The sequence below is a fragment of the Nicotiana tabacum genome, chromosome 18, assembly GCF_000715075.1.
Source record: "Nicotiana tabacum cultivar K326 chromosome 18, ASM71507v2, whole genome shotgun sequence".
Classification (NCBI taxonomy): Eukaryota; Viridiplantae; Streptophyta; class Magnoliopsida; order Solanales; family Solanaceae; genus Nicotiana; species Nicotiana tabacum.
In genome coordinates, this window is record NC_134097.1 from 94,865,555 (window position 1) to 94,879,419 (window position 13,865).

At 36.6% G+C, this 13,865-nt stretch overlaps 1 protein-coding gene across 2 annotated transcripts; it reads left to right on the top strand.

Annotated features, from left to right (window-relative positions):
* Window positions 1-1,745: 1,745 nt before the first annotated feature.
* On the top strand, window positions 1,746-13,440 carry LOC107805763 (uncharacterized). 2 transcript variants are annotated; one of them, XM_016629837.2, is made up of 10 exons: window positions 1,746-2,007; window positions 8,712-8,847; window positions 8,942-9,063; window positions 9,483-9,644; window positions 9,767-9,872; window positions 10,042-10,224; window positions 10,483-10,642; window positions 11,140-11,465; window positions 11,738-11,827; window positions 12,916-13,440. In XM_016629837.2, the coding sequence occupies exons 3-10, from the start codon at window positions 9,028-9,030 to the stop codon at window positions 12,966-12,968; spliced, it is 1,116 nt and encodes a 371-aa protein (XP_016485323.2). In that variant the 5' UTR covers window positions 1,746-2,007; window positions 8,712-8,847; window positions 8,942-9,027; the 3' UTR covers window positions 12,969-13,440. The 2 variants fall into 2 exon arrangements, with proteins under 2 accessions (XP_016485323.2, XP_016485324.2); XM_016629838.2 differs by lacking the exon at window positions 8,712-8,847 and having other exon boundaries at window positions 1,779-2,007.
* Window positions 13,441-13,865: the final 425 nt, after the last annotated feature.

Here is a 13,865-nt window from a genome sequence, read left to right on the forward strand (position 1 = left end):
TGGGCCATTGCAGGAATCTCGCTCTTTCTGTTATAAAACTATAACAGTATTATTTCGTGATTGGTCACACTTGGCCTCGGTGTCCATCGAGCACTTCGATCTTCGAGTCTCGTACTCTGCCATCAGACTCGAGCCCAGTCTGTTTCGAACTTGTTCTCGAACCGAACCCTCTAGCCTACGGAATCGGGCATACCTGATTTCGACCGTATACAGTTGTATAATATGTTTTCATAATATGAATATTATATCAACAGAATGGCTTCATATATACAAAGAAATAATATAATATAAAAAAACAAAAAGAATGTTACAAAAGAGAGAAACCAGTAGCATGGAGATATTTGATTATGTTGCCGAGTTTAGATCATAGCATATTGTCAAATTGGCATGTAATTATTTGCAGGAAAGAGTGGTCCTCTGCTTATCGTTGAATTCTTAATCAAAGGATCGGTTTGATGGACAAGTAGATCTGTTAGGTTGGACCACTTTGATTGTGAGCCCCAAATTATAAACAGAACTAAAAATGAATACTTTACTTTTACTACTACAAAATCTAAGTTACTACTTTCATAGTCCTATTTTCTCGGACACTCCATTTATTGAAGATCAATTTGACAAATTTTTATACATAAATCTAACCACATTAAATTATTTTTTCTGTATCAAAATGTAGGTACATTTAAATTATAACTTTATAGTATGTAGTTGGAGTTGTTCTCATATCAAAAAGGATATAATTTAAAATTAGTTTAAGATCAATTTACTTGATTCTAGGTAAAAGATAAGTTACATTTATTGTTTAGGCAGCCAATTTTCAAAAGTCGGCCAAATTTAATGTATACTTTTTCTAGTCCGTATATATAAATTATATATTGATTATCCACAATTATATATATATATATATATATATATATATATATTATATATTTTTCAGCTATTTTAGTTTAAGAGATTAAGTCGATAGCTATTTGGATTAATTCTTAGCAACCAACAATTCAGGCATTGCCTTTCCTATATTATTAAATTAGTTTTATGTTCTGTGATCTCTACCTTTATATGAATTTGAAATCTACTATATGAATATCATTATTTAAGTGAATTTGACACTATTAATTGGGTGTTTATTTTACCTTTTAAGTTTTAACTACTTTTATCGAGATTTATTAAAAATGTATTCTTATCCAATTTCTTTCTTTAGAACAACGATTCTTATAATTTTTACAATATGTATAATAATACTATTTTCACCTTATTATTTTGTTAGTTTTATTATGCTTTTATATGGTTTTTGGGTACCGTTCTTATTTATAATTTTATTGACGTGATACTTATGATTTCCTTAGCGGAAGGTACTTCTTGAATTTGTGCCGACTAACCTACTAACTAAAGTAATAAAACGTTTCTTACGAAAAAGTTTTCACTTGTAAAGCACAAAATGAGACATTTCGTTAAGGGTTCAATAATTAGAATAAAATACTAGTAATTGGTATTGTTGAATTTATGGTTTGGCGGTAATATGAAGTTTTTCATTAGTCCATTTGCCAACTAACAGTAACAGCAACAACTTACTGAACTACCAACTATTGGTAAACTAGTAACTACCAACTATTGGTAACTATTCCTTCATCCTATAATTAGAGGTTTGAGTTAGAGCTCTTGGTATGAATATCCAAATTTAGTCAGACCCCAATGTGAATACCGGACAACGAGTGCAAAACAAAAAAAACAACTTACTCAACTAAAATGGACCAATAACCACCCAGCAAAAAAAAACCATTTCTAAAACCTTCCACAACTGTTCCACTCTCCTCCTCTTCTTCTTCTTGTGGCCTTTAAGCCGTGCCTTCAAACTTTGGTGCAGAATTTTCAAGCTTAATATCTTTTAACTTTCCTAGTTAAATAAATACTTTATTCCCACTTCAAGATTTTATTTTATTTTTCCCTTCTGGTGATTTTAGTTGGCCAGCAAGCTCAAATTTGCCTCTTGTTGGACACCAGCAGATGCAGGTTCGTCTTGTTTTTCTCTTTTATATAAACACTTGATTTTCATTTTTTGGTATTTTTTATTTGCATATGTTGTTTTTATTTCAAGAATTGGGTGAGTCTATTTAAGCTCAAAATGCTAGCAATAACATTTCCTTTCCACTGATTAGAGCTTAGTGTGGAGATTTGTCAGATGGGATTCTTGTATGTTTGGAAATTTTGATTGTCTTTACTTAGTGATGGACATAGGGAGTTTTTTATTACTACAATCTTGATTGCAATAGTAATTTGTCTACAACTAGCTGAAGATAATTTATACTTTCTGCTTCTATGTATTGTGATGCATTAGGCTCTTGCAATGTGGATGTCTGATCTTTCCTAATTGATAATGTTCGTTAATTTTTATGATCTTTCTTTCCTAGTGTGATGCATTTAGTAGAAAAGACTTAATCTTTGTGGATAATTTGATCCTTTGGCAAGTCAATTTTGTTGTAGCTTTTCAATACTTCTTTGTTATGCCATACTTATACAAATAAAAAAGACTCTTTGTTACAACTTATGATGGTATTGCTGATGCTAGAGTTTGTTCCATTTTGAACTTTATTACGCATTACCCTCCCCATCGCTGGGTTTTTTGTTGTTGTCGTTAGTTGGTAGGCATTCTGCTCATTCAAAAGCCAACCTTTTCATTTTCAGCAGTATAGTTCCTCGAGTAGTCCTAGTTGCGGTGTTAGTTAAAGACACAGCAATTGATTCATTTTCAGCAGTATAGTTCCTCGAGTAGTCCTAGTTGCGGTGTTAGTTAAAGACACAGCAATTGATCACCTTACAGGGCCCGATAGGTCACATATCTGTATCCGGTAGCAGTCACTTATTCTTTTAGATTTGTGGCAAAAACTGACTTGCAAGTAAAGACAATGGGGACCTTCAGAGAAATGCCTGTTTTCAGCTCCCAGATTGAAGCTGGAAATTATCTTTGGTTTGGTATTTCGTAATCTATGCTAATCTCATCTCATGATGAGAAATAACTTTAGGACTTCTAATAGGAGGAAAATTTGTCATAAATCACATATAGTATCTAGATAGACAGGTTGCAGGATTATCAGGTACATTCATTCAACTCTACTATGTCAAATCACAGATTGGAGAAATTATCATGCACTTTCTAAATTGTTCCTGATGCATATGCACCTTCTTTGATAGATAATTGATTTCATTATCGTTTTCCCCGAGAAAAAGCAATTTTTTGGTTCCAATGCCTCTTTTTGATCTCCTTGCGCCGACGGTCTTTTGGAAACAGTCTTTCTACCCCCAAGGTAGGGATAAAGTCTGCAGGAAGAGTATGAAGGCTCATTCATTTATTCATGATGTACAAAGCTCTTTAAATACAAAGGATGGACCAAGAATTACTCCTAAATTATAGGATAATGAGCTGTATTTGACAAACTAAAGATACACCAAAATCTGCACAAATAAAGAAATAAAATAACAGTACAAAAATATCTACACAAATAAAGGAAACAAAATAACTAAGGATAATCGCCAATACGCCTCCGCAAGTTGAAGGTGGGATCGACAACCTTCAACTTGGGAAGGTGCCGGTGAAAGAGCAGACGAGGCAAAGGCTTTGTAATTGTGTCTGCAAGCTGATCAGCAGAATGCATCTGCTGAACTAGCACCTCTTTTCGCTGCACTTGATCTCTAACAAAGTGAAAATCAACTTCAATGTGTTTCATCCTACTATGTAAGACCGGATTTTGACAAAGGTAGGTAGCACCAACATTATCACAAAATATTATTGGTGGATCAGGTAGCTGCACATGTAGTTCTGCGAGAAGTTTTTGAACCCAATTGACTTCAGCAAGAGCAGAATCTATGGCACGATACTCAGCTTCAGTGGAGGAGCAAGCAACAGTACGTTGCTTCTTGGATGACCAACTAATTGGATTTTGACCTAGGTAAAGAATATAGCCTGAAGTGGAAGTCCTATCGTTAATATCACCAGCCCAATCTGCGCCAGCATACATAAACAACCTAGGAGATGTCTTGCTCATTATCTGTAAACCATGATTTTTGGTATGTTGAAGATACCGCAGAAGTCTCTTAACAAACGACCAGTGTGTTTGGGTAGGAGCGTGTATAAATTGAGATAATTTATTGACCGCAAAGCTTATATGTGGTCTGGTAAATGACAGATACTGAAGCTTACCAAGCACTTGACGATACAAAGTGGCATCCACGGAAGGTGTATCATCCTTTAGTAACAGGGATACAGTGGAACTCATGGATGTTTGAACAGGTTTACAGTCAGACATATTACGGGCAACAAGAATATCAGAAACATATTTGGCTTGAGAAAGAATGATGCCATCTGTTGTTCGAAGGACCTCAATACCCAAGAAAATAGTGCATTTGTCCAAGATCTTTGAGAGTGAATCTCGCAGAAAGAACCTGTATAGCTTGTTTAATAACATCAGAGCTGAACCAGTGATAATAATGTCATCGACATATGCAAGAATGTAAACCAACGCTCCATTATGATGACGAATAAATAAAGAGGAGTCAGAGTCTAAGTTGCGCAGACTCTTCGATTTTGATGCCGTCCCTGTCCCGATACGAGACCGGAGCGGGAGCGGGATATGTCCCGGATACGGTCAACTGACTCCAGACACTTTGACCAGAGTCCATCGACAAATTTGGGAGAAAACTTGAGATTTTGATTTCTCAAAGAAAAATAAAACAGATTTAGGAGAATGAAAGAATAATGTCCATCTTGGAGAGTGAAAGATTGAATTCTACAATATTCATGTAAGTTTTTCACAGAATATCTCTCAAAATTTACATATTTTTATAGCTCTATTTTTTATTAGCCGAATCCCTACACCCGTATCCATATCCGGACCCGCACCCCCGAATCTTAAAATTTAGATTTTGCCGAATTCGATACTCGGATAGGTCGGGTATCAGATACCCGCACCCGAGTCCGAGCAACTTAGGTCAGAGTTATACTTTTGAAAGCCAATCTGAGCCAAGAATTGCTTTAATTCAGAGTACCAGGTGCGAGGGGCCTATTTGAGGCCATAGATTGCTTTATTTAATTTGCACGCATAATGAGGACAATAAGGATGAACATGCCCTGGAGGTTGACACATGTAGAGATCTTCTTCTAGGTGTCCTTGAAGAAATGCGTTATTCATGTCCAGCTGGCGCAAATGCTAATTATGCTGAACTACAAGTGATAAATGAGTCTAACAGTGACAGATTTTACCATTGGACTGAATGTAGAGTGATAATCTACACCTGGTCGTTGGGTAAGACATTTTGCAACCAACCGATCTTTATACCTGTCAACACTTCCATCAGGTTTGGTTTTGATACGATAGATCCATTTGCAATCAACTACATTTTGGGAAGAGGATGGAGGCACAAGCTCCCACGTCGTATTGTTAATCAATGCTTCAAACTCAAGTTTCATGGCTTCTCTCCGGTGTGCGCTCTTTTGGGCTTGATTATAGGTGGTGGGAAGTGGTTCAGTAATGACAATGGCAAGGTAATCAAAAACTTGTTTGGGTTTGATGATATTGTTCTATGAGCGAGTTAGAGATCAGTTAACAAAGGGCAGTTGGGTATATGGTATAGCTGTGGTAGATGGTTGGTTGAGATTCAAAGATGGGCTAGTTATTTGGGCAGATTGTTGGGTTTGCCGATTTCGGCGTTGATACTGGATTAGTGGCTGAGGTGTTGGTGGAGGAACAGTAGAGCAAACTGGATCAGTTGGGTGTTGCGTGTCAGAATTAGAGACAGTAGCAGGAGCTGGCGTGGCCATGAGAGATGGACTTGGAGATGAACCTACGGAGGAAGCCACTAGAAATTGTAGACCTACCTTGATTGGCAATGAAATTTCATGATTTTCAGACGGCATAGATTTGGGGCTAGAGTCATGTGACTCTTTTTGTAGGATATCCCAATCTATATTTGAATTTTTTTTGTCTTTTAAGGATAAAAATATATCTGAAAAAGGAAATTTATTTTTCATAAAAAATAACATCTCTTGAAATATATATCTTTTGAGAGATAGGATCATAACATTGATGGTTGTGATAGGTATTCAAATAGCCTAGGTATACACAAGGAGTGGACCTGGGTTCTAATTTGTGTTTTGCATATGGTTTAAGCCATGGATAACAGGGACAACCAAATAACCAAATTACGAATTGTGTGGTAATTTGGAATTTCACCAAATAACCATTGGTATGGAGAATCATTTATTGAGTGTGGGGATAGGCAGTCTATTAATCAAGAATGTGGCTTGTTGACAAACAAATGACCAAAATACTGGAGGCATGGAGGCTTGATGTAAAATGGTTTTTGCTGTTTCAATAATGTGTCTATGTCTACATTCTGCCATGGCTACTCTTTGTGGTGTGTATGGTGGTGATACAAGGTGTTCAATGCCATTGGTATGAAGAAATGGTTTGAGGCCTTCAAACTCACCACCACTATCAGTGTAAAGCTTGTATGAAAACAAGGGGTTTGAATTTAGAAAAATTGTTTGGACCTCGCTTTTGTTTTTAATCGTATATAACCAAATATATTTTGTGAATTGATCAACAAAATTACATAACATAATTTTTTATCAATTGACAAAATAGGCGAGGGCCCCCAAAGATCATAAAAACAATTTGTAAAGGCTTCTTGCTCAATAGAGTGTTTTGAGAAAAAGGTTGCATGTGGCTTTTATTGGAACAACACGAATTACAATGATCAAACTTTGTAGAATTTGAAACTGGAATTGAAAACTTGTATAAAAGTGTCTTGAGCACTCTTTTATTTGGATGTCCTAATTTCTATGCTAAGACTGCTGAGATTCTGCCTTGTTGGGTTGGTAGCTCAAATTGCATTGGTATCCTCCGGAGGGCCACTCATAAAGTCCTTCTTTATTCTGGCCTTGTGCCAACAACGCCCCTATGCTCAAATCCTTCACAAGAAAATCATAGGGAAAAAATTCAATTGATATTAGGTTATCGTTACAAAATTGAGACACATATATAAGGTCACGTTTAATATCTGGGGCACACAAAGTATTCGAAAGCTGAAACCTTTTGTTTGAAGCATTTATTTGAACATGACCAGTGTGAGTTATAGGGATTTTATTACCGTTGCCCATCGTAATGTCCTCCGTACCAGTGTAGTCATCTGAATGTTGAGGATTCTGAGTATCAGTAGTCACATGATGTGACGCTCCTGAGTCAACAATCCAAGGCATGGCAGCAAAGTTTGCCTTGGCTTCCAAGTGATTATGAGAGCATGAGCGGCATACATTTGGCAGTATGCCCAGTGCGACCACATAACTGGCAAACTGGACGATTTTGTTGGGGAGGGGCTGTTGGACGCTAGTTAGGTGATGATAGTGCATTTTGCTGCCTGGGATTTTGTGAACGCCATGGTTGTCCTCGCTTATTGCTGCGAGGCACAAAATTGTTTGAGGAAGCTTTTTGTGCCACTGCGGCAGTGATTGAGGATGTTGATTGGTTCATCTCTTGATGCTTCAGGAGAAGTTCCCGATTCAGAAGCTTGTTATACAATTCTTCATACGAGATAGGTGCATCTCGTGCTAGAATCTCCGCCAAAATCGACTCATACTCAGGTCTTAGACCACTGAGTATTTTGACTGCAAGTTCGTCATCTGGAATAGGAGCTCCAGCAGTTGCAAGTTCATCAGCATCATTCCTGATCTCTCGCAAGTACCCAGTCATACTGCGGGATTTTTTTTTTAATTGTTGCTAAGGAGTTTCGAAGACTGAACAGTATGAGATTTGTTCGCATACAAGTTATGTAACGAGTCCCACGCTTGCTTGGAAGTGGAAGTTTTTGTGATTGCAGAGGTGATCTTCGGATCAATAGATGCCATCAATGCATTGCGGATCAACTGGTCCTGACGAAACAGAGTTTATATTTGGGATTGGGTTCCTCTTAGTTGTTGATGGTGACAGTTTTTGGTGGTATTGTCATAGTTCCGTCAAGATAGCCATAGATGTCGTGTCCCAACATCAGAGAATCGACTTGGGCCTTCCAATTGACAAAGTTGATTGGACCAGTGAGCTTTAGAGGAAGTTGGGAACCTGGATTAAGTTGAACCAGGTAATTGGTGTTATTAGCAGGGATGATGGAGTCACTTGGATTAACCATGGATGACATAGAAATTATGAGGTAGGTTTTAAAAAGACGAGCAGACAATTGATTATTGTTGGAGCTTTGAAAAGCTCCGATTCCATAAAGGTGCACAGTAGGAAGAGTATGAAGGCTCATTCATTTATTCATGATGTACAAAGCTCTTTAAATACAAAGGATGGACCAAGAATTACTCCTAAATTATAGGATAATGAGCTGTAATTGACAAACTAAAGATACACCAAAATCTGCACAAATAAAAGGAATAAAATAACAGTACAAAATATCTACACAAATAAAGGAAACAAAATAACTAAGGAGATTCACCAATAGGTACGTGGAAAATATGGATGCTAGGAAGAGGGAAGTGTGGAAAGAAGCTCCTCTTGTGTGTTTGACCAATTTGGGCATAAAGGAAAAGTAAAAAAACAGGATGGAAGTCAAAGCAGATCTTTTGTTTCATTGGTAATTTTGGTGAAAATGGAATATTCTTTTTTGCATAGATGGGTGGGTGGATCTTTGGAAACATAATGACACTACCTTTGTGTGATATTCAGTGCAAAAATCTTGGCTTTATCAAAATGGAGTTCATTAATTAGAGCAGATCAATTATGCTCCTGGGAAGTGGAAAGATATTGTTCCAATTTCATCTTAACTGGGAAGTGGAAAGATATGAGTTCCTTGCACAGAGAAGTGATGTTTACTTTCTTTATCCTGAAATTTTATGCTTAATACATTAGGTTTGATCTTTCATTTACACTGTTAATTCTTCCATTTTTTTCCTCAGGTGATTTATTCTCCTTTATTGAGAGATCTTAGAAGTAGTAATACAAGTTATAGCCATGGCGTATTCGAGCTTCATGGAGATATTTAATGTGCTTGCAGTTAGCTAAAATGAAGACCACACAGGTTCTTATGTTTATATCTTAACATAATTCCTTTTTTGACATGTTCAGATCCTTGATGTTTTTCTCTGCTTTGCTTTATGGATTTTTCACGTTTTTTGGCATTGCTGTATAATTTTTTCAAAAAAGTTTGTCAGTGCAACTTATTGAAACAAACTTATGAATCATTTGACTTGCTGCTTACATTTGTGGCTTATTATTTAAGGCTGAGTGATCTCAGGTCTATAATATAGGTTGTTCCTTTTTATCCTGTAATAGTTAACTGTTTATCTATGTTATTTTCTTATAGAGCCAGCAAATAATATAATCAGATGACTAAAATTCTGAAACCCTATTAAGTTTAGATATTCATTTTTACAACGGAATTCCTTTAATTCGGATGTGGAACTTTTTGTCATAAATTGTTTGTTGCAATAACTGCAGGATCTACAAAACACAACTGAGAAACAATCTTCCAACCAGGCTTCTCACGAGGCTCAAAGTGATCAGCAAAACAATACAACGGAAACACCTGTAGCAGATTCAGGTTCAGTTTCTGCATCAGGCAATGACAACCGGAAAGTTTCACGTGAAGATATTGAGCTAGTAAGATAGTTCTTTTTTGGAGAACATACTATTATACAAGTGTGTGTGAATGCGTAGGGGAAGTTTCTGTTCCCTGTAGCACCTTGTTCTTTAACTTAATTATGACACAATTGGTGATGTAGGTCCAAAATTTGATCGAGCGGTGCTTACAATTGTATATGAATAAGGATGAAGTCGTTAAAACACTTCTTAACCGTGCAAGGATAGATCCTGGATTTACAACTCTTGGTATGTATATCAAGAATGCAGTTGTTTGTGATTGTGGTGTTTTATGCATTTGCTGCTTGATTGAAATATGCTTTCTCATATTTATTGTTACTGAGTGGCTATCGGGTCTATAACTTTGGCTGTTAGGTGTCAGTTCTCAGTCCTTTAAACATCTTTATACTGAATACAGTTTGGCAAAAATTGGAAGAGGAAAATGCAGATTTCTTTCGGGCCTACTACATTAGGCTTAAACTGAAGAAACAAATCATCTTGTTCAATCATTTGCTTGAGCATCAATATCATCTAATGAAATATCCTGTGCCACCTAAGATTCCATTGACTCCGATGCAGAATGGAATAAATACCATGCCAGGTAATTTTATTTATCATTACTGTCATTTCAATTTCATAGCCATTTTTTGTCTTCGTCTTTCCCCCTTTCACTTTCTGAAAAGGAGGAGGACCATCACCTCTTCCCTTTCTGGCACAACGTTAAACTATCAGTCCCTTTCAAATAGGAGTTAAGCTACTTTAAGAGAGAATGATCTTAATTTTATCTACAGAGCTATTGAACAATACTCGTGCATGCTTTCTTGCCATTGTTATTCATTACCTCTTGTTTTCAGTGCAGTCAACAACTTTCCCATGGGATACCCCGTCCTACAGCAACCTCCACTTCCAGCTGCAGGTCAACCTCATTTTAATTCTATGGGCATGTCAAGTTGCCATGTGGTTAATGGTGTCCCCGCACCAAGCAACTATCATCCAATGCGGATGAATTCTGGAAATGAGTGAGAATCCATGTTTCCCTTTAAAATTTTGAAATGTGAGACTAGAACTCAATACTAGAACACTTTCCCAGCTGACCAGTGTGCCCTATTAGGGTCCATGTATTTCTTATTTAGTGACCCTCTTGTACTTGCATGTGCCCAAGGATCTTGAATTTGACTCTACTCCGTTACAAGTGCATATATTTCATGCTTCACAAATCTGGTGAAGACTCCAGCCACTTCTCATTGTTTAAGTATTACTGAAAAGTATAATTGGGTTTAATCAGTGTAGGTTGGTGAAAGAGGTTGCTTTTTCCTGCACAATCCGCCATACTTGTTTATTGTTGTCCATGCCTAGTTTGTTAATTTTCTCTATCAAGCTTTTCAAATAGGAATAGACAATCAATCTGGTGGAATATAATGTTTTTGGGCTTCAAATGATGAAAAGCTGTTTCTATTAGTTTCTTAAGAGAAATAGCATGACTAATGGCGCTCAACATTTTCCTATCTGTTGACAGTATGGTGGTAGAAACCAGTGTATCTGATGTGGCACCAGCTGTTCCACCTAGCAATGCCATGTCATCTATGTCCGATATGCCTGTAAGCCCTGCATCAGTGGCTTCAAGTGGCCACTTCCCCTTCACTGCTTCGGAGATTTCAGGGATGGGAATTGACACCTCAGCCCTTGACACTTCATTCCCATCTGATGTAGCAAGTTCAGTAGAATTGCAACTTCCGCCAGATAACGGGGTTGGTAATTCTAGAGATATGCTGAGATCTTTTGATCAGATTCCTTGGAATTTCAGTCTTTCAGATCTAACTGCAGACTTGTCAAACTTAGGAGGTAACTTTCTTCATACAAAATTCAAAGTTTTTTAATCGCACGACTCCTGGAAAGCAAATTTTGGTTCTAAGCATTGCTCTTTGAACTTCTTTAATAATTGTGTTGGCTGCATAAAGTTTTGAATTTGAGGATTCCTTTCCTGCTCTTAGCATTTTCTAGTCCCGGTTTCTCGTATATACAAGCTTGTCCCATATTTTTCTTCCCTTCTATCATTTTTCTCTCTTCCTCTTTGGTCTGATTAATTGTAACTTCTGATTCAATACTAATTGCAGATCTAGGATCTCTAGGAAACTATCCTGGTTCCCCTTTTTTGCCTTCCGATTCAGATATTCTGCTTGATTCTCCAGAACAAGAAGATATAGGTGAGAATTACTACTTTCTTACCCATGTAATATTATGCTTTGAATCAGAAACAGATTGAGAAGTTAGAAAAAGCATTAGCTTTAACTATCTCACATCTGTGTGCTCTTTCTGAAAGCTATTCAGATGTATATTAATGGCTGGGGTCTTTTTATAGTCGATATTCTTTTTCTTTTACTTTGAAATCTTGTTGGAATCTGGCTCTGATATTTGTTAATGCAATCTGGCTTTCATGCCTTTGTGTGACATGGTCTGGTCATGAACATTTAGTGCCACCTTGAATGTTCAAATGCAAATTTCTGACTAGCCTGATAAGCCACATTTAACTATTGATACATTGATTGCAGCACGGCTTTAAACATTCTAGTCTTTTGCTTTTGCATGTTATACTTACACGGTTCTCTTCTGAAATCATCACCGTCTATGCATGTTCTCTTGAAGGAGCACAGTGGTAATTGAGCTGCATGTTCTATGCAGTAACAGTGGTACCATCATTATCCCTTTTAGGGGCTACATTGTTTTATCTATCGGCCTAATGGTAGCTTTGTTGGTTGTATATCCTAGTTGAGAACTTCTGATATCATCTGTCAAGGCGCACATCAAATGTGTTTACTTTCGTTAAATGACTAGCGTCTGCTATTTCACAATATTACTTCTTGCTTTGCCTTCCCTTTTTCTTACTTGTTTCCTAGACTCCCTTATTCAATGAGGTTATTACAAGTTTACAACACAATGATGTTATGATTCGTGCAAGGCATGTCTAGAAAGTTGTACTTGTCTTCAGGGGCGGGGGTAGAAACTCTGTAGCTTTTGCTCAAACAATGTGCTTTTATTAATAAATGCATCAAATATGTACACACGTTAAATTTAGAATCTAGTTATTAGCACTTGAAGTCATCGTTCTAAAATCCAGAACCCATGAAGCTGAAATTCTAGCTCCACCTCTAACTGTCTTGGGATCATGAATAAGTTGCTTGGTAGGAATTTTTCTTATAGTTTATAGATGGCATGGCTGCTAAACTTTTTCTCTTTGCTCTGGTTTGGTTATGAACTAATAGTTCTCGTGCTTTTGGTTTTGGCTTTGTTTTAGTTGAGGAATTCTTCGTTGATGTTGAGCGTCCCATCTTTTTCTTACTTAAATGAAGAAAGACAGAACCCCTCTTTTCGGCCACAGCCAGCAGTTCGCTTTCCACTTCCAAATACCAAAGAGAGATTGAGAGAAGAGCAGTACGTAGGACTTAAAAAGAGGGTTCCTTCCTCTCTTCACTCTCTGAATTTTGATCCTCACCTTTCTGGTGCCAAAGGCCTACCCTTCAACTTTACAGGAAGTTCTAAAGGAAGAAGTCGAAAAGGAAAAGAAAGTCACCTTTTCTGCCAACCTTCCTCTTTGCTTAAAAAGAAGGGAATATATCTAAGCTTTGAGTTTTCATAGTCGGATATTTCTTTCATTAGTAGAAGCAGATCAGGATATGTTAATTTCATTCCTTTTGAATATTAAGGTTGTATCTTGATCATTGAACATTAGCAATCAAAAAGAATATGTTAACCAACTAATGTACCAATCACCTGAACAATGATTTTGGATGTATGATTATATGAAAATAAGTTATCACTACAGTCAAAGTGTATGCAAAATGTTCTCTATTATGTGTTAATTGCAGCTTTCATAAATCTGAAATAATACTTCCAAGTTCAAGTTCTTTCCCTTCTTTCTTTTCTTTTTGTTTTGAGTATGATCAAAATGAAAAGTTGTTCCCACATATACTGGTAACAACTCATGAAACATAGCTTAATGACAGTAAAGTGTAAAATTATCAAAGTAAATTGTAAAATTACGAAATCAAAGAGAAACGGACAAGTTTACAAAAAGAATTGACAAATATCACAGTTTTCATAATCTAGCAATGGAAAATAGCCATGGTTTTATTTTTAAAAAACAAAAAAAAATTACACCTGGAACTGGGTGCGAAAACCAAACCTACCTCAATGGTGCAAACTAAATTCTTTTAATCAAAATTTTTTATACGGAACAGATCAGCA

Bases quoted from the DNA above. Each gene is read 5' to 3' on its own strand.
- LOC107805763 (XM_016629837.2), top strand. From the start codon at position 9,028: ATGTGCTTGCAGTTAGCTAAAATGAAGACCACACAG. The intron at 9,645-9,766 runs GTAAGATAGTTC...TTGGTGATGTAG, and splicing joins CACGTGAAGATATTGAGCTA to GTCCAAAATTTGATCGAGCG. The intron at 11,828-12,915 runs GTGAGAATTACT...GCTTTGTTTTAG, and splicing joins TCCAGAACAAGAAGATATAG to TTGAGGAATTCTTCGTTGAT.